We start from the raw sequence: 21,576 nt of genomic DNA on the forward strand, positions 1-21,576 counted from the left end.
GAAATTTAAACATCTGCTAAAATCAAACAATAAAAGTCAGTTCTCAAATCCCATTAGTGTTATTATTCCTTCTTCTTTATATAAAATAAAAGAATTCTCCTTCTGTTCAAAAATTAACCACAGTTTTCTCTTTCATTAAAAAAAGTCAATTTGTTCATCTCTAACATTTCAAAAGTTTTAAAATTCCATTTATTTTTGGGCTGGGAAATAAGTGTTTTTCCATTTTGGAGCATACAGGAACTTCGTTGCCAAAGTCATATAATGCAACACCTTCTAGTTCTGATTACCCAAACATTTGATAATTAACTGTTCATTGCAGAAAGTATTTTTAATTGGGCTGTTTTGTATTTTTATATTATTGCTGTATTTTAATTGCATTCTAAAAATTAAAATGCTTTTAATATACTTGCTTAGCCGTTTTTAAACCATTGTCTAGCCATTGTTTTAACTGCATTTTAATTTAAATTATACTGTAAGCCCATTAGTCCAATACTGAGAGAAATACAAACATAACTACATAAAGATTCCCACTCAATTTAATGAGCAAAGCATTAGCTCTGATCTTTGCATATCATGTTTCTTTATAGAGAGTGGGGAAGGCAGAAAGTGTGTAGTGTTTCAGCATAAAAGAATGTCAACAGTAAGTCAAACATTTCTGAGGAAGAATTCTCTATTTATTTTGTGTGATGACTTACCTTCTAGAGTCAGAACTTTCCCCACTCATGTTCCACCAGATTTTCTTTTACCTAAATATGATGACCTCAACTGAAGGAGATACTATGCCCAAATCAGTATAGAGGTATTGGCTTTTGTTAAAGGAGTAAAGAGAATCTGACAAATCGTGACAAATCTTCCAAAGGGGCCCCCTGATCGATTGGAGAAGACTTGCTCATTTAAATATTTTTTTAAAAATATGATGTTCTCTCCAGTCAATGGGTTTTTAGAAAGTAAAAATCTGAAAGTGCCTGAAATGTGCTTTGACAGATTTATTGTTTATTGTTATTGCCGTTTTGTTAAATTTTGTACAGTTAACAAAGCCTTTGTTTGAATGTTGGCTGTATATCTGTAGAATTAATGGTCAGCTGCAAAAGTACAAATGGTTTCATGCCATTCTTAGAAGTAAGAATAAAGGATAAAATTATGTTGCAGTTAGAATTCATGCCCTGGTGGTTAAGCAGGTTAAACCACTCAGCTTCTTAACTTATTGACCGAAACATCAGTCATTCAAATCCAGGGAGCAGGGTGAGCTTCCACTGTTAGTTCCAGTTTCTGTCAACCTATCAGTTCAAAAACCTGAAAATGTGAGTAGATCAATGGGTACCACTTGAGCAAGAAGGTAACGGCACTCCATGAAGTTAAGCTGGCCACATGACCTTGGAGGCATCTATGGACAACACTGGCTCTTCGGCTTAGAAATGGAGATGTCAGACACACTAGAGAAATGTTTACCTTTCGAAATCATGCTTGACTTCTAACTACAACATAATTTTTATCCTGTATTCTTCCTTCTAATCGCTGTGATGGCATAAAACCAATAGAGACACAGATTCAAAAGTAATGACTCACCTTTCAATAACTATTTAATTAGTCTACTCTAATTGGGATTAACTAATAAGCCTCAATATTGTTTTTGTTATGTACTTTCAAGCCAACTACAGTTCATGTGAATCCTATCAGAGGATTTTCTTGGCAAGATTTATTTAGAGGAGGTTTGCCATTCGCTTCTAACATTTCTTCTAATCCTTGTCCAAAGTCACCAGCTAGAATTCCATGGCCAAGTGGGAACTGAAGCTCTGCTTTCCCAGAGTCTGAGTCCAAGACTCAAACCCCTTCTTCAACTTGCAACTTCTCAAGACTAAGTGCGCTCTTTCTAAATAGTAGAGACAAAGAGTTTGAGATCATCTGTTCTTATCAATTCAATATGCATTTATTTCTCTTTTTCTGGGGTGCAGCCATAGTCTGAGCAACACGAGGTCTCCCCCTGAAATAGTGAGGGAAGGCATCGATGCCAGGACCAGAGTCCCAGTGCTTTTTCCATTAACAGTGTCTGAATACTTTTAACTGGTCTGACTCTAATGTCTTTTCCAGAAATATACAGTCTTCTGCCCTTGACTTCTAGAGCATTTAAAATTGGAATAGGATTTCACCTCTATAACACAGAGAGAAATGATCATTAGAAAATTGATTTTTAAAGTACTCTTTAAAAAAAGGAAGTCCATGTTTTATATATTATACTAATGATAGGTATAGATTGTTGCTTTGACATATTTTTCTTAGCCCTCTAAGAAAAAGAAACTGGCAACTGTAAAAAGGGTTACAAAGTCAATTTTTAAAGACTTGCACTGAAGCTTATTAGCAGTGGTTCTGGAATAGTAACTTGTAGGAATGGGGAACCACCTTAGAACTCTAATTGCAAAACTGGCACAGCGTCCAAAAATGCATTTCATTGCTAGCCAGTGGATGGAATTGTTCACATTAGCTGCGGGCTAAATTGCTTAATTTGGTTTCTGGTAAGAAGGTTCTACAATTATACACATATACACACAGGAGGAGAACGAAAACAACTTACTTGATCCAATTTCTTTTAACAGCTTTACTCAGCGGTCAATGGATTGACAATACTGAATGGAAAATACTGACTACACAAAGATTTTACAGGCAGTTTATGAAAAGCTGGGAAAAAACAGGAGTCAAAAGCAGTAATGAGAAATGTTGCTGCCAGTGGGAAACATTCATACTTGATGGTTATTTAATGAAAGCATATTATCTATCTATCGTCTATCTATATCTATATCTGTCTCTCTCTCTCTCTCTAGATATATATATAGATATATACATATTTATATATCTATATATCTTGTAGTTTGCTGGATTTTAATAAATAAGGACAACTTATAATATATAAAACAATAGAAACATTTATGCTACATGCATATCATATAATTTAGACATAATAAGTTATATGGCAGAAAAATGTAGGTCTATGTTCGTCCAATTTTCCGGGACAATGCGCATACACAAGAGGTGTCTATTCTTATCCATCTCCAGGCTACAAGTTTGTTGTTTTCTGAAGTCAATGCTCGTACAAATGTTTGGGATGTTTTGCACTGAGAGTTCCAATGCTTATCATCTATACCACGACAACCACTTTTGGCAGGTTTGGCTTGTTTACACTTTGTTTCATAAAAATATTGTTTCACTGGGGAAGTGCCCATTTTGATTTCTCCCAACACAGTTACCTGGTGTCCTCTAATGTCAATAGCTGAAGATTTGTCTGTCACCCATCGGCTTTCACTGTCACACACAGAATACTCCCCACGGTGGCTCTTATTTTCGGCAAACCTCCTCCTTCGAGACGTTCGATTCATCACTCCAGAGCTACCAACGTATTCCTCCATAAGATACAATGGCGGGGGTTCCAATGGGGCATTGTCACTCAAGAGGACCCTGGGGGAGCTGTAGTGCTTCTGCTGTCTCAATAATTCTGTTTCCATTGAAATAACTGGCTGGAAATCCAATTTCATATTTTCGTTGCCATCTATATCTGGGTCAAGAATGTCTATTTTCTTCATTGTGTTTTGCACATTATTTTTGATATCTTCCATTTGCTTTGAAGCCTTGTTTTTCAAAATGTCAGCTTGAATAAGTTTTATAATAAGGGAATTTAGTGACTCTTCTGGTAAACTCCTTTGATCCATGTTGGTGGATTGGATGCCACGGAGATAAGCAAGAAATATTACATAAAAAAAGATGGACATCACCTTGTTCACGTGTAAGATCTGAAAAAGAATTGAGAGTTAACTTAGAGATAACCAAATCAACTGACAAATTGAATCACGTGTTTAGTTTTGATTGCTTTTTCTTTTAATTGCAATGTCAGACATCAATTATATAGGAATGGGATTCTTAGAAATCACATTGTTCTATGGAACTATTTCATACAAAGTCACCAGCCCATCAGGCTCAGCATTTTCTCACCAGGCTGAAGATATTTCTCCGGGTTGCCCAGATTTGAATTCCTTTCCAGACTTGCTTTCCTCATATCCCCATAATTGAAAGTGCCAGAGATAAACCTGGAACACTGGGCAATTTCTGATGAACTATCCAGCAAATGCCAGTTGTATCTTAAACAGAGTGAATGGTATGGCTAGGGATTTGGTAATGTTTAAAACAAGAAGACATGCTTTAGATCCCAGAACACAGATTATTTACACTTTGTTCAATCTTGCTCGATAAATTTCAAGTATGTTGGGTTTTTTTGTTTGTTTGTTTTTTTGTCGTGTCAAGAGCAACCGCTCCTGTTGTGAGAGAATTGGCCATCTGCAAGGACGTTGCCCAGGGGACACCTGGATGATTTTTGATGTTTTATCAACCTTGTGGGAGGCTTCTCTCATGTCCCCGCATGAGGAGCTGGAGCTAATAGAGGGAGCTCATCCGCCTCTCCCCGGATTCGAACCTGCGACCTGTCGGTCTTCAGTCCTGCCGGCACAATGCTTTAACCCACTGCGCCACCGGGGGCTACAGTGAACCTCATGTTGGTGAACCTCAGATCTTAGAATGAAATATAAAGAGATCTTTGTTCAGTTTTCCCCTAAATACAATGTTGGAGAGAAAATATGCAAATGATGATATTACTGTATCTAATTGCATCATATAATGAATTTGCACATCTGATGAAGTTGATGCTGACCCACAAAGGCTAGTCTATCAATAAACATTTTGAATTATCACCTTCTGGCTGTCTTCCTATTTTTTGGCAAGCAATGTTTTAAACATTTTTTTTCTAATTTTGTGACAAAATAGGCTCATCTGTGTCCAGATCAGGCCTGCACAACATACAGCCCACAGGTCACATACAGTCCTCAACAGGATTCCATGTGGCCTGCAACCTGCCAGGCCACTAACCTGCAAGGCTGTGAAGAGTCAATCAATGGATTATGGAGGAGCATTGGCTGCCCTTTCCATTTTTCCCAAGTGTGAAACCTTTGAGGGGGTGAAAAGATGCCTCACTTTGCCATCCCACTCCCTCCTCCACCACTATTTATTTCTCTGCCTTCAAAAGATGGGAGGTGGGGAAAGGAGTCACCCTTGGAAGGAAAGTGCAGAAAAAAATTGTCCCTCCAAGGCAGCATAAGAAGGAGGAAGAACGGTACTTAATGCACCAAAAAGTTCAAAAGGAACTGACTACTTGGTGCTGCCCATATCAGTGGAGATGAAGAGAGAGGGGGGTTTGGGAGTTTATGTGGAGGAGGAGGATCATAATAGGATCCAGTTTGGCAGTGAGGTGAGAGTCTGCCTTCTGCACAGTTCTGGTGACTTTCTGTATCCAGCTGTGATGTTGAGAGGCTGGGAGCTCAAATATACCACTTCATATCACACCAGATCTGTGACTCCCTTTGGGCACACACATTTCAATTTAGTTCCTACAGAGGTGAGAACTAATCTGGAAAATTGTCAGATAAAATGTAGCTGCAGGAGGTTGGGGGACAGGTTTTTAGGCACAGATGACCAATTAAAGAACTACTTATAAGTAAAAAACCTGTCCTTCTTTGTGGCCTGTGTCCATCACACAGAGAATTAGCAAGCTTACCTCTTGAAGTTGGGGCAGGTGCCTCATCACACTAGAGAAGAGAAAATTCTCAGTCATTTGATATCTGTTCAGATCTGAACATCCAGACAGAAGTGAAGGGCAATATATTTGTTGTGACCAGCACCCAGCACAAATCTGGGACCGAAGGGCCACACAGGAAGTGCTCAAATGCTGGGTTGTTGAAGGTTTTTTGGGCTGCATGGCCATGTTCTAGAAACATTCTCTCCTGACGTTTCACCTGCATCTATGGCAGGCATCCTCAGAGGTTGTGAGGTCTGTTGGAAATTGGTTTCCATACAGCCCGAAAAACCTACAACAACCCAGTGATTCCAGCCATGAAAGCCTTCAACAATAGATCAAACTCTATTTAAGTGGTTTTACATAATATGATCAGTTTACAGTAACACAAAATTGCAACAGTAATCCACTTAGCAAAAAAAAACTGTATAAGAATGGAGGCTGCATCTTGGACCCTTGTAGCATGTGGTCTCACACACAAAAACTTCACTTGTGTTTCAGAAAGTGTTTATGGTTTTGATATTTGTCCATGATACACCCTCAAATGGTATAGACAGAAATGCTAAAAAAGTTTCAAAAATTTCATTGAAAACAGAGACATCACTGAACATAAAGATCATGTCAGATAAGAATAGCCTTTATCTCTGTGGTACCTCATGTGGTAGGAGACATTCTGAGGGCACAAAGCTTTCAATCTAGTGAGTTAACTGTCAGACAGCAAAATTCGTTCCAAGACTGAGTTCAAAGAGACATCATGAATGTCTGCCCTTCAAACTGAAGGGATGTCTTGAGTGCAATACTTAGAGTTCTTTCCCAGACCAACATTCTTCAATATTTTAAATTATTGACTTAGATGACGGGTTAAAGGGAACCCTGAGCAAATCCCCAGATGATAAAAAATTGAATGTATAGCTAACACTTTAAAAAATAGGGACAAACTGAAAAGGACCTTGAAAAACTAGTAACTTGAGCTGAAACTAATAAAATGACACTTGACTTTCCTACAGTATATGTGGAAAGAACATTAAGATTATTGTAATTATTTTATTAATTTATTTATTAATTGTAATTTATTTATTAATTGTAATTTATTTATTAATTGTAACTTGAACAGGACCCAGTAGTGTCATGCTATAGCAATGAACGCAAATAGTATTTCAGTCTGCATTTAAAGAACTTTTGTTTCCAAGACAAGGGAAGTAACAATTATATAATAATCTGCACTGGTCAGGCCTCTTCAGGGGTATGTATGTAGTCAACGGTGCTCATTTTAGGACCGATGTAGACAAATAGTTCAAAAAAGGGCAACCTTTAAGGATGCGAAGTGGTGTGAGGAACAAAGTGTATGAGGAAAGGTTATGGAAAGTTAAGGCTGATAAGGAGGTGAGAATTTACATGATAGCTTCTTTACATTTCTAAATGGCTGTCACAGAAAGAAGGGTGCAAGTTTGTTATAGGAACAGGTCTAAAGGTTTTAAGTGTCAGGTGGATAGATATCAATTCAACATTAGGTAGAAAATCTTGACACTAAGAGCAATTTGACAATGGAACCAACTGCCTAGAGAGATGGTGGGATCTCTTTCTCTGGATACCTTCAAAACAAGGCTGGAGAGATATCCACTGGGAATGCTGTAGCTCAGGGGTCCTCAAACTTTTTAAACAGAGGGCCAGGAAAGGATAAAGGACCACTCAACAAGTGAAAAATTGCAGAGGTGTTTTGCACAGTACACTTTCACTTAATGGATAACACATTCCCTTGTCTTCAGTACGTAAAGGAACTGAATAACCTAGATAACACACATTAAATTTACTAATTTGGCATAGCATATGTAACAAAATATTTAAGCTAGTAATCCTGATGCATAGTTGATTTTTGAATAACATATATGAAGCTGGCACTGGAAGACTGTGGGTGAATCTACACTGCTTTAAATGCTGTGGAATCATGTGGTTATATTTTGGCATTTGGTGGAGAAGATGAAAGGCTTTGTAAAATGAAGGTTTCAATGATTCCATTACCTATAGAGTTCAGATCACACTCCCCGTTCCCAAACATTCACTCCATCCTGGCAGGGCAATGAGTTGGCCCACAATCCCTGCAGCAGGAGTTCCATTTCCTACCCTTAGACACATCTTCAGGAGGACAACACTGGCACCATTTTTAAGGTGAAGGGGCTCAACCCTGGCATCAGCTCATTTTAGTTTTGTCAACTGAAAGATTTTGGGCTTTTTTACAAAATGATAGAAACACAGGGTCTACTGCATCAAAACACAAACAACAAGCATTTGAAACAGGAAACAATCTGACTATAATGAAAGCTATTACAAACAACAAATTGAATGTTACAAAACTAAATACAGTACATGCATATAAAGCAAGCAAAGGGGAAAATAAGTAAGATCCCATTAAGTGAATGCAAATGTACCTAGAGAATATTCCCTCCTTTTTCTAATCCAGTTTAATAGCAAGAAGTGCAAAAATAGCAAGAAATGTAAAGATATATTACAGTTGCAAACAAAATATTCTCAACAGAAAAATGCAAAACATGTATAGATGCAAAGCTTGGAGTTCAGAAATGCTTTTGAAATGAAACAAGAAATTAGAGGTGCTGAGAACACTTATTGAAGACAGTAAAATCATTTTGGGTGGTGAGAACAAAAATAAATAGTGAAGAGTTCAAAGTTCAAAGAGTTATATTTCTAAACTAAGATAGACTTTAAACTGTAAATGAAAACTCAGTGAAAAGTAGTGTAAAAATGCATTTGGAGGCAAAAAATATTTGTTGGAAACTTACCTGGGGGGATATAGGGGCAGGTGTCATGGTTGGTATCTATCTGGAAATGTTGACCCAGAGCGTGGCTTCTGCCAAAAAAAAAAAAGGCATTGGGATTTCAAATACAAATTAATTTAGAAAAGGAATCAGAAATAACTGTCAATATTGTAGTGTCTTTTCAGAAATACATAGTGGGATCATATCTGAATACTGTGTATGATTCTGGCCACTGAACTTTAAAAGTTTGTTGTAGAGAGGAAAATGAAGCAGGAAAGACTGACCAAAACAATAAAAGAACTGTGGAAACTCAACTATGAAGATGGATTGCTGTTTATAGTTCTTCTCACCATCCTTACAATTATCCCTTTAGTTAGTTTTCATCTAGCTCTCAAAAATGTTATGGTCACTTTGAATTCTGATCCTTACTCATAATTTGATGTAGTATGCAAATTTGCTAACCATGTCTTCTATTCAATTATCCATCATTAATAAAAATGATAAACAATACCATACCAAGGACATGTGCCCGAGGCCCCTTCTACACTGCCATATAATCCAGATCATCAAAGTAGATAATCCTCATTATCTGCTTTGAACTGGATTATATGAGTATAAACTGCCATATAATCTAGTTCAAAGCAGATAATCTGGATTTTATATGCAGTGCAGAAGGAGCCTAAGGGCGCTTACAGACAGGGCCCAAAATGTGGGCCCTGTCAGACTTTTACCTGAGGCTTCCAAAGTGCCCTAAGGCTCCTTCTACACTGCGAAATAAAATCCAGATTATCTGCTTTGACTGGATTATATGGCAGTGTAGAAGGGCCCTAAGGCTCATCATTAGCCATTTATCTCTAGGAGAAAGACAAACCATTGGTGAGCTTTCTCTGGTTTCAGCTAGTTGCAAACCCACTAACAGTAGCATTGAATAGCTCACATGTTACCGGATTATATGCAGGGATAACAGGTATTAAAAGCATTGCTGAAATCAAGATATACTACATCCAAAACACTGCACTCCCATAATCTATAGGCTTGCTATATATAATATAATATAATATAATATAATATAATATTTTTATTCTATATTAGGCTCCTCTTGATACTGCAAAATGTACCAGGATGTTGTAGTATTTGTTGCTGTAGTTCTCGGCTGTCCTTTAAAATACCCAAATGATGTTTCTAGATCAGGGGTCAGGAACCTTCGGCCCTCCAGGTGTGGTGGACTTCAACTCCCACAATTCCTTGAGGCTCGGCATTCGCCCCAAAGGCTTACCTTGGCCTCAAGGAATTGTGGGAGTTGAAGTCCACCACACCTGGAGGGCCGAAGGTTCCCCATGCCTGTTCTAGATAGAAGCATGGCAAAAACAAATTGACTTATACAGAAATTCACAAGAGTGGAAAAGGCCCAACAAGATGATGCTGTCCTTCGGAAAGTTCAGAGGGAAGACATGGCTACCTGTGGGAAACTCCAGTCCAGTCCTGAACTGAAGAAGATTACTATTTTGCAGATACAATAAAGCCCTGTAAAGCTGTATTCCCTAAAAGCTTTTTAGGGGGAAAAGACTTCTAAGGTTGTTCTCAAAATCTAGTTTCTGACTTTGATGTCCAGACGTGGCATATATCATGGCAGCATGCAAGGTCAGTAGGGACAATGAAGAATAACCTGCCCACATCTGGTCTGCTGCCAAGCAGCACCAAGCAGTGCCAAATGTCTGTTTTTAATGAAGAAATTGAAAATTTACCTTGAGATAAGCTCCTTAACTGATAGCTAATTATTCTCACTTCTGTGTCTGCACTTTTCTACTTGTCTGAGAGATGTAAATTAATGAGCTGAGTTTTAAAGGGATATAAATCAACAAAGTGGCACTTGTAGGCCACTTTAATTGCTGACTCCCACATTATCATCTAAGAATTCCAAAATAGTTCAGTAAATGCTATTAAAACTTGGAAGACTGGACAACTATATGTTTAACGAAGATTTAAAGAATGTTTGCTTTACACTGTTTATCTTATAACATTAAGCCTTTGAGACTAACAAAGTGAATATTTGAACTCATAGAGAACTAGGGAAAAAATCTACACTGCAGAGCCATAGTGTGTTTAAGCAAAACTGATGCAAGGAAATCCCTGATATTTTAGATCAACTGGTAACACAGGCCCCTTCTATGCTGCCATATAATCCAATTCAAAGCAGATAATCTAGATTTTATGTTACAGTGTAGAAGGGGCCTTAGAAGATTTCATGGCAAATGGCTTTCAAAGAATTGAGAGATTTTGTGGATCAACAAGAAACAATTGAACTAACCCATTTCTGATGAAATAAAAATGATAAGAGAGGACTTCACAGCTGATATGAAAAAATATGTATCTCTCTGAAAAAGTTGAAAGGTTTCAAAGCAGTCTAACCATTTGTTTCAAAGAAAAGTCACACTCATGCATCTGGTACTTTACTGGTTAATCAGCAGTACATACGGAGCCCCCGGTGGCGCAGTGGGTTAAACCCCTGAGCCAGCAGAACTGAAGACCAACAGGTCGCAGGTTCAAATCCGGGGAGAGGCGGATGAGCTCCCTCTATCAGCTCCAGCTCCTCATGCGGGGACATGAGAGAAGCCTCCCACAAGGATGATAAAAACATCAAAAATCATCCAGGCGTCCCCTGGGCAACGTCCTTGCAGACGGCCAATTCTCTCACACCAGAAGTGACTTGCAGTTTCTCAAGTCGCTCCTGACACGACAAAAAAACCCCAGTACATACAACTTGCATGTTACATTCATTGTCAGAACTGAGCAGTTTCAACAGCACCAGCTTTATAAAATGTCCTTCAAGCAAAAATCCCATTCAGGAAAAAAACCCACCTAATTGTTCATTAGTTCATCAATCATCCACTTAGCCCAATGTCCTAATGTCCATCTACTTTAAAAAGCTCATTTGTCCTAAGTATAAACAGTCTTTTATTGCTTCCTGGATTGTCCTAGCCAAATGTTTTGGACAGTTTCCTCTAAACCCTGAATGTTTCTATATAGCTTACACATAACAGTTCTATGTCCCATGTTGACATGAGTCATGACATTGAGTCATGACACTGGGGAGCAAGGTCAGATAAGCCAGAAATCTGTTAAAGCTGAACTCAAGGTTCAGGATCAGGCAGAAATAGCAGAGGAACAAATGCGCTAGCAGGAAGAATGTTTAGAAGTAACAGCACAAGATTTTAAGGAGAAAGAATTTCATGGGAGTTTGAGGCCTTCCAGAAAAGTAGGACAAAGTCATTCATGTCAGAAGGTCTAAAGTGCTGGCTTATTTCTTGGAAGTTATAAAAGTTTCAACTGGGAGGTTGATAATATTTATTGACTGGATTCCTATAATGACAAACATAAAATCTGCCCACAGTCTGTTGGAAATAGCAACCTGCCAAGCCTCTGCTGTTTGCTAATGTATATACAATTGTTAGCCTGCATTCTATGTGTATGTTGATTTGACAGTTTGACTTATCTCTTTGATGTGTGAGTTATACGAGATGTGATTGTACTGAGCATGTGCAAACTCAGGATTCCATTTTGTGTTCAGTTTGCTTTCAGACTTCTTTGGAGGTGGATGTGTGTGCTCATGGACTTGAGTGAGTACAGATATGCTTAAAGACACTTAAAATACTATATGCCTGAATATATACAAGTTTGAATATATACAAGTTTGTTAGTAAACAAGATATGTTATTTTTCAAAGAAGAGTACTTTGTTTTGTCTCTTGAGCGCATGGTTTAAGGGAGTGTATATCTTTTGGGCAACTGCAAATTCTACTTCTAAGAGCCGCCGCAAACTAGGTTCCTGCGGGAGCAAACCTTGCCAGCACGTCCCTGACGTCATGAGCCTGCGCCTCTCTCCCCGCCCCTTTCTCCGCCCCTTTCTCTTTGCCAGCGTGGTTTTTCCTTTGCTAGGGCAGCATTGCCCGCATTTTCTCTCAGTTGAATTCTGCCAACTGAGAGAGTACGCTGGCAATGCTGCCCTAGGAAAGGAAAAACCACGCTGGCACGGAGAAAGGGGTGGAGAAAGGGGCGGGGCGAGAGGCGGAGTCTCATGACGTCAGGGTCGTGCTGGCAAGGTTTTCTCCCGCAGGAACCTAGTTTGCGACGGGTCTATCAACCATCCTCTGCTAACTAGATATATTTTTGTAGTGGCCATTTAAAGACATGATTCCTCAGTTTAACAGCTGAGCTACCTGTGGTACTATTACATTAATGTTTTATGAATATCACTTGTCCTAAGGTTGACTTCTAACAACATCATACTTTTCTTTTGACTAGTGGTTTTCAGGGGGTCTCTATGTTCATAGAGATTTGTATTTGCCAAATGGAGATTACATCATTTTACCTCTGCAAAAAAATTATGGTGGACTGGAATTTCTAATAGATTATGGACTTTCCAATAGAGTCATGGTACATAACTTCACAACACTGCTGATCCATGATTGATTCTACACCACATATAGATATAGATATAGGCCCATCCACACAGGCCCATAACCTGCAACGAGGTTGACCTGAAGCGTCCAAACTACGTCATAGGTAAACCCTAATTTTCCAATTTAATTTGACACCTGGAAAGATCCAGACCTTAATGTAAGATACAGATCTTTCCAGGTGTGGTCTGGTGGAGACTGACTCCCAGGACTGCGTTCTGCGATCCTGGGAGCCAAGCCCCATTGGCATCCTGGTTCTTCAGGTTTGGCGCCCCCCAGTCTCCCCTCCCAGCCCAGCCTCCAGTTTTGCCCAAAAACGTACCCTCTTTCCCTCCCACAACCTCCCAAAGCATCATTTTGATGTATCAGTAGCTGTTGAGGGGCTTTCATATAAAGATAGGCACCTCTGGTAATTTTTTGGGCAAAACGGGATGCTGGGGAGCTGGCTACATGCCCTCCTGACTCTGCTTGACCCAGGAGGGCATGTAGAGACACAGCCCCCCCCCCCCCCCCAGGGAAAGCACAGGGGTTGAGAGAGGTGTGGCGACTAAATCCTGGGAGGGACTGGGATTTAAGCCTATCTCGAAGGGCCCATAGGAACAGGACCGACAAAGAGGAGGATCAAATACACAGAGAATAAAAATATGGAAAAGAGAAGGAAGAAAGTAGGTGGGCAGCAGTCCCACAGACACGCAAGCAATGGCAGGTATATATGATAGTCTAAATATGTATATAATTTGATTTTTTTAAAGGAAAATATCATACAAAGGGCACTGCCATTTCAATCACATTGGGCAGGAGAAGCTATATCACTAAAGGTAGAACATGCCAATGAAGTAGATGGTGGGTAGACAATTCATGGCTTTTCCTCCTTGTTCACCATCCAACCAACAGATTCTTGGCCAGTTTGCGGGAACACATTCAGACTATGAAGTACTGCTTCTTACTGACAGAAAATTGCATGATTTAGGACAAGCAAGCTGACACTGCATGTGTAACTGAAACCTAGATAAACGGAAAGGAGGTTGTCAGTTTGATCCAATTATGCCTACCAGGTTTTCAGGTGCAGCAGCAGGCAAATCAAACAAGCAGGAAGGAGGAGCCTCAGTGATTTATCATTAATCCATTCCTTTTTGACATTTTTCAAGGTTTTTGTATAGACATCAGGCAATAGGGCAACGAGACAGGATGGGGATCCTTTAGGTGTACCGTCCACCCCACTATCCAACTATCTCACTAATAGAGCTGCTGGAGGTGATCTCAGAAGTCATGCCAGTCTCTCCCAAACATATTGAGGGATTTAATATTCGTATTGAGGCACCCATGAATTTGCCTCAATGTCTAGCTCTTTTAATGTAGCTGGTTTTTCCTCATCAAGGTAATGGCAATCTGGAGCTGAAGACTGAAGGGACCTGGTTTTCATGGCCACATCACTATCTGAAAGCATTTAGATTTTTTGGGACTCCCGTCCTCTACAGGAATGCTCGCTCTGGGGGAATTTCCAGCTACTAGAAATGCTTATTTTGTTAAGGTCCTGTTATCTGTGGAGTATGGAAATGACCTGGGCAAATGACAGAGTTACTCCTGATCATCTTTTCAAAAGGTACAAAGTACACACTGCTTGGTTTTCTGAATGAGACTGCTTGGGAAGATGATTAGAGTGATGGTGGAGATTGATTCAGGATGAATCCAATCAAGCATGGATTAAGGCCCGCTTTAAACATTCAGTGACAAACCAGGCTGCTACTACATAATTTATGAAATCGGTTGAGTGTGCAGACAGAATATTTTTCAGGTGTTTGTTGGTGTCTTTGGACCCATCTCTTGGACCCATCACAATTACATTTCTTTCATAATGTTCCTCCCAAAGAGCTCAGTGAATAACTTCGAACACCTGCAGCTTCTTACACCTGATGTCAAGTTAATTCTGTGTTATTTTGGCATGGGGATTAGAGCCATGTTGACATCTCAACAGCTAGAGGGTACTTCAGATCTTTTGAAGAAAGATTTCCATGCTTCAAAGGCCAAGGAAAGGAATGTCAGAAAAGAAGAACTGGTAAAATATATGCATTTTTCTTGAAAATGGAAATTGAATAAGTAAAGAATGTATGGTCAAATAGGTACAGAACTTTGGCTATAATATAGAATTAGAGAAACGAGAGGAAATGTGGCAGAAGGGACTATGTTATCCAATAATCTTAAAGATAATTTGTACAAAACGATGCTTAAATAGCACTTAACACCCCCCACCCCATGAGAAATGTATAAAGACTCACATAGCAAATAATGAAATGTGAAGTTCATTAAGAATCCTACTGCCACATATGGTGAATCTTTAGATCTTGGTGACAAATTGATGGGGTAATTAAAAAATTGATATACAAATCAGCTTCAAAACTGGAGAGGGTAGCCTCCTCGGTTCTCTGTGCTTTTGGAAGCCCAAAGAACTGAGGTCAGCTGTGGGGAAAGACCCCTGGGTAGTCCCAGGATTACCCAGGAATGAGTCCCCACAGGGCCACAGGAAAGCCTGTATCTAATGGGATAGCTAAATAATTTGGGACAAAGCAGAGTTTTCTTATTTCACTTTTACCTAACACATCATTTGTTGCCTCAGGTAAAAATCTGACAGGGCCCGAGATATGGGCCCTGTCTGGAAGGGCCCACAGTTCTGTTTTATTCTGCACAAATGAAGGTACACAAACATAACTGTGTCCAGTTATTGGTTGATATGAATGGAGACAGATTTAGATGATATCAATGAAAATGGCCAAGGTCATCTTTAAAGTGCTGAGACCAAGGCCTAAGAAGAAAGTCTGAAGGTATGTTGATGTCTGAGCAGTTGCCCTTGATTAGATATAATGGTCTTAAGTAATATATGATGATAGATTTTGGTTTGTATCTGCAGCAATGTCTTCATGCTGACAATGAAATTTTCATCACTTAAAATCTTCTAAAAGATGGTGGATCGCTGTCTCTTTGAGTCATATGTTTTCATTTTGTGAATTGAGCAGGAAGAGGAGGAATTCCAAATCTATAAAGTTCTGGACTTATGGAGCCCTCCTTCAACTCTATGGTTCTGTGATGCAGCACAAAGTTATTTTCTGCACATGACATTAAAATGAATGAAAACTATATCTTATTAAATCAGACTTAGTTAAATTTTCCTTGTAGGCCACCTTTATGTGTAAAGGAATCACACTGTTATCCTGAATTGTGGTTCCTGGAGCTAAATACAAGGGTTTTGTTGCCAGCGTCACTAATATATTAAATATCTGTTAAGTTGGTACCATCTTAAGATCAAAATGACAGTATCTTTAATCAAAATGTAAATTGTAATTAAGAAAAGTTGCATTTTTCTGGTTATAACATTATTCAGGTGCAACTCAAGACCTTTCTTTTCTTGGTCCTCCTTTAAAACTCTCAACTAGTAGCAGAACATCCAAACTGAAAATTGGCAGCTGATCAAGGAGTATCTGCACAGATGGTAAGCCTGGAGTGAGACAATATTAAGAGAATGGAAGAGGCTTTAGTCTTTGGCAGAAAACTGAGAATCAACCTAAAACATGGTACATCTGGAGAATCATTATTCTGTGTTGAGATATTAAAAGGAAAAGAATAAATTGTGAAGCTGGCCAACCAGATCTCTGGGGATCCAAACCTTTGCATATGCACATTTTTATTAAAGTTAAAAAATATATATTGGGTGGGAACGGATATGAACCTGAAAAGGGAAATGGCATTCAAAAAGTGTCTCGAAATGTATAAGAGAGTGGGAAGCAAAGAAAGTGGTCAAATTTTCTGCTACATCAGATGACATGGAATCTTTCAGTTATCAATACATTATCCATAATCAGAGGAAAGCTGTCTGACATCTAAACATGTGTCACTGCTTGTTGTAGTCTTATCTCCTCATATGTTCAGAACAGGAAACATTGAAAAATAAACAGAGGACAATTTTATTGATACTCAGTGTTTTATACAATTTTAATTTATAAAAATCTCCTTCTCCTTTAATTGATTTAAATCAAAAATTTCACATAGTTCTGATGTGAATAATGTCCAATGAGAGAGTTGTGTTTTACTCAATTCATTGAAACATTGAATTGAGTATTGTATGAATTTGTACAACACTGCAGTGCTGAATTAATGAGAGAGAGGCCATGTGTTCACTGTCTAGTCACTGCTTTTCCTTGCGAATTGGTGCAAGGATGTTACGATCTGAAGGCAAGGAAGCATGAGGGGAGATCAGATACCCCTTTTCCCACAAATCTGCTTCCCATATCCCAACAGCTGCTTCCTCATCTCCATCCCAGGTTCAAAACTCATGGAACTCCTGTAGCAACAAATGCAAATGGGATTAATTTACAAAAGAACATCAGTAAGCAGGAATAGGTCAAATGCCATCCTCCCATTTGTTGATCCTCTATATAAAATCACACCTGTCACACTGTTCAAAGCAGGGGCCCTACTTTCAAGAAAAAATCATTCAGGGAGACTATGTTGTTCCAACTTGCTTCTGCATATTTGTGTTGGATTTATATTTAATTGTTTATGTTCAAAGTATTAGCCTACTTTTTGGCAAGGAGCTCTTAAACTTTATTTCTATAGATATCAAAGCCTTCGAATTGGAATTTCTACATGGTCTTGCCAATGAAATTGAAATATGCTAGAGAGACATTATTTAAGTGGGTTCAAGAATCTATTTTTAAAAGCCTACACACAGCAAGATGCCAAAAGTGTCACTTAAAGAGTGTTCAAAGTAGTCGTCACCCCTTTGCCATTCTACACCCACTTTTAAGTCCACTTAAATATAGAAAGCCATTTAATTTGTAAAAACTAATTTGCTCCCATCACTTGTCTTTTAAGATTTAAAGCATGTTCGGACAGCCTTCAGTCAAGAATGCAGCAGTAGCATTTTGCATTGCAGATCCAGACAGAGCAGAGCTGGACTTCATTGTTTCCAGGTCTCGGACTCTATGATCCTATGGTTCCATCCTTTATTAGTTGTGCAAAACATAGACATTTGGGCAATTATAGCATTTCTCACATTTGCATGAAGCAAATGTTCCTAAATTAACATTCTTTAAAAAGCTGGTGTGGTGGTTATCAGTGATGGCATGTGATTTCCATGGGCGCATTGACACGGACAATTTAGGTTGGTGTAGATGTGGATTGATTCCCATCCGTGGTGGTTAACTGCTACAAGGGATTACCCGAGACAAGGCCACCTAACATGGCTTTGTCCTGGGTTAATCTATATTAAGAGAAAACCAAAACTATGACCCCAGGTTTTGGGCTTTTTCCCAACTTTAGGGGAGTGAGGATATTTGGGCCGGGTTCCAACTGGAATCAGCCGCAACCGTCTTGACTGCCACCCATGTTCTCCAGGCTTGAATAGCACCTCCCATTTATCCTCCTCATTAAAACTGAAATTGTACCTTCAATATCTGACTTTTAACAAACTCCCGTCAACCCTTAATTCCCTTCTGTTTTAATACTGATGAAAGGATTATATCCAGTATTTACTTACATTTGCTGGGATCAGGTTTTCTAAAGTCCAAAATACATGTCTGATACCATTTGACTTCCCTTTCAACTGTATAACAACTCCAGGAAAACATGGTCACTTCCACATACGGATCCCACAACTTCTATGATACTACCCAGATCATCACTGTTGGTTAGGATCAGATCTAAAATAGCTATTTCCGGTTTGCCTCTTTCACCTTGTGAACAATGGAAATATTTGAAAGGCAAGGTAGGAAATTGTTGGAACTTATATTCTTGGCAGAATTTGATTCCCAACAAATATCTGTATAGTTGAAATTTCCCTTTCCTAGTAGATATCTCCTTTTTGAGTATTTGGTCATCTGTTCGTGAAAGGCATTATCCAAGTCCTCAGTCACTATTACTTCTGTTCTCCTTTGTTTTTAGCCAGATACTCTCATCCTGGCTCTCTTCACAGATATACGAGAAAATATCCTTAACATATGTTACTCCTTTTGCATTTGGTCAGTTTCTCCAAAATAGGTCACATACTCTATTATTACATTCCAATCACAAGACTCATCTCACCAGGTTCAAGTGATGCCTATTGTATCACACTTGCTTTGCTTCGTTAATAGTTGAAGTTCATTTTGTTTATTTCCTATGTTCTGTGTAATAGTATAAATATATATAAAGCTATCAGTCATTCCCCATGGCTTTTTATTTAATGCTTTTTGCCTCTCACTGTTGAGGTTTTATACTATTTGTTCAATTCTCTATTATCACCAACACTTGACAAACTCCTGTTCTCAAGAATATTGTCTCCCACTTGTAACTCAGTTGAAAGCCCCCGATGAAGTTAGCAAAAGTGCTCCTACCAACTGCTGTGAGTTGCAAACCATCACTTGCCAAAGCTCCATCTTCATGAAACCACAAACCATTCAAGAAGCCAGATCTTTCCCAGTGGCACCATTTGTAAAGCCATTTGTTCACCTCCACTATTCTCTCTTTTCCTGGGTAGTGTCCAATTGGGAGAAGAGATGAAAGACTGCCTGGGCATCAAGTCCTTTAGCTATCTGGAACCTCACAATCCCTTGAGATATCTTGAAAGCTATGCCTTGCAGTGCCATTGGTTCCAATGTGTACAAAGTAAAGGGTAACAGTCGGTGGGTTTGACAAGTCTTGTCAACTCCTTTGTTACATAATGATTTTTGCCTCAGCTGAATAGCACTCCTCTTAATTTATCTTGTCAGGTCCAGACACCACTACTTCTATTCCCCTCAGCAAGGAGTACCAACTACCACCAAACATCTCTTCTAAGAATTGGCAGGGGTCAATCCACATGCTGAGCCTTCCAGTCTGAACATTTTCTGAGTAGTGACAGTTACTCTCTGAAAAAGTAGTTTCAAGCTCCCAGAATTCCTGATCCTTCTACTTCTGTGTGTCACATTCCTCCAATTCTCTACCTCCCATGTTTGGAAACACTGGTGTCATTTTCTGTGTTCCTCGTCCAGGTCAGTCTACCGCACTCTGTCCTCAGGCCCCTTAATAATATTAAGAGTAAACACACAGGCCCACCTGCTGAAAGGTTTACCTTGTCACCATAAGTTGGAAATTATTTGAGGGCACGCAACAACAACAACAACAACCACCGATGCAAAATGCCTCTTGGCCTTACCTGTTATTGTGGATTATCTGCCTTGATATTCTGGGCTATATGGCTGTGTGAATGGATCCTCAGGCAGGATCTACACTGCCCTATCTCCCAGGATCTGATCCCATATTATCTTCTTAACCCAGATTATCTGGCAGTGTAGGCTCATATAATCCAGTTCAAAGCAGATCATCTGGGATCAGATCATGGGAAATATAGCAGTGTCGATCCAGCAATTATACAGAGCTAATGGTTGCTAACTCTTCCTCTAAACAATTATTTTACTCAGAAGCCTTTCCCACTTAGACACTGAACTCAGGGAGAGCACATGGCCCAAAACAAACAAAATTCCCCAGTAGCCTTTAAAAAAAACAGTCAAGGATAATCTCTTCCTCCCCCTAAATACACAGCTCACCTGCTTTCTCTTCAGAGACCTTTCAAAAAGTTGGAATTCACCCAAACTCAGGCTAAGTAACAGTAGCCTTTTGGACTTAATTTAAAAAATCAACATATTCCACCAAAAAGCAAAGTCCTTCTGAATTGAGTTAGTTCCCAGTGTGGACTTTATTGATCCACACTTTATTGATCATGAGGAACAGACACCTCTTGATGTTTTGGTATGTGGGGCTATGAGGGAAGGATGCAAAATAGATTTCATCTAGAAGGTCCCAGTCTTCTTTTTCAATCTCCTATGTCCAGATTTCTGGAGGGGCACCAACACAAACCATTGTCTACCTAGTTCAAATAAGGGATATAGATTAAGCATTGGAGAGTTGTTCTGAACCTTTGCATAGGAAGTACCTCAGGGTGCTTCCAATCAGCACCAAATTGCGGGTTTTCCATAAGGGGCAAAAAAAACCCCGGAATCTGAGAGAAGGTCTGCACACAGACCTATTGGTCTCGGGATTTCTGCCTGCAATATACAGATTTGCTTCTTTGTTATGGGATTTTGAAGCCTGCAAGATGGTCACCACAGGGCATCCGCTGGAAATTTCGGCATTTTTTTTAAAAAAACAACTTTAAATGCACAGATGCGAATGTGCGCATTGTATGTACGGGTTTTGTTCCTGGGTTGTATATATCTATTCCTCAATGCTTTTATCCTGAAAAGATGGAATAAGTTGACTAGAGGGCAAAGACCTTTTCCTAGCAAGAGATACTTAGTCCTCCACATTTGATGAAGTTTGTGGCACACAAAGTTTGTAGAGTAGGACCCTACTTTCAAAGTCAGGACTACACTTTTAAACAGGGACAGATACTTGCAAGCTAGGAACAGAACTTTATCATCATATTATCATTCAGAGGCTGTATGGCCATCTGTCCAGACAGAGTTAGTCGTATACTTGTGTCTGGGAACTACAGGGTGATGTTCCTGGGTTATGCACGCCTGTTAATCATTGCTTTTATCATAAAAACATGTTGATTACATGATTACATGAAAAAATCTGTGTTACAAACTTCATTAAACGTGTGGAGCACAAAGTTTTTCATGCCAGGATAAAGTTTTTGCCCTCTAGTCAGCTGTTGCCATGTTTTTAGGATACAATAAATCAGGAGCCAACATGTATAACCTGGGAACAAACCAACATAAAAAAATCCT

General features: G+C 39.1%; 1 protein-coding gene across 5 annotated transcripts in view; it reads right to left on the reverse strand.

Moving 5' to 3' along the window:
* Positions 1-2,578: 2,578 nt before the first annotated feature.
* NTF3 (neurotrophin 3) overlaps positions 2,579-21,576 on the reverse strand; it is a 68,743-nt gene continuing 49,745 nt past the window's right edge. For 3 of the 5 annotated variants that reach the window (XM_060778082.2, XM_060778084.2, XM_060778081.2), the window contains exons 2-3: positions 8,404-8,471; positions 2,579-3,779 (exon numbers count right to left, since the gene is read on the reverse strand). In XM_060778082.2, coding sequence (XP_060634065.1) covers positions 2,982-3,779; positions 8,404-8,430 — 825 coding nt within the window. In that variant the 5' untranslated portion in view covers positions 8,431-8,471 and the 3' untranslated portion in view covers positions 2,579-2,981. Of the gene's footprint in view, positions 3,780-5,590; positions 5,622-8,403; positions 8,472-20,000; positions 20,200-21,576 lie in introns of those variants that run through there. The other 2 variants (XM_060778083.2, XM_060778080.2) reach the window with 2 other exon arrangements.

The sequence above is a fragment of the Anolis sagrei genome, chromosome 5 (genome assembly GCF_037176765.1).
Source record: "Anolis sagrei isolate rAnoSag1 chromosome 5, rAnoSag1.mat, whole genome shotgun sequence".
In the NCBI taxonomy this organism is placed as follows: Eukaryota; Metazoa; Chordata; class Lepidosauria; order Squamata; family Dactyloidae; genus Anolis; species Anolis sagrei.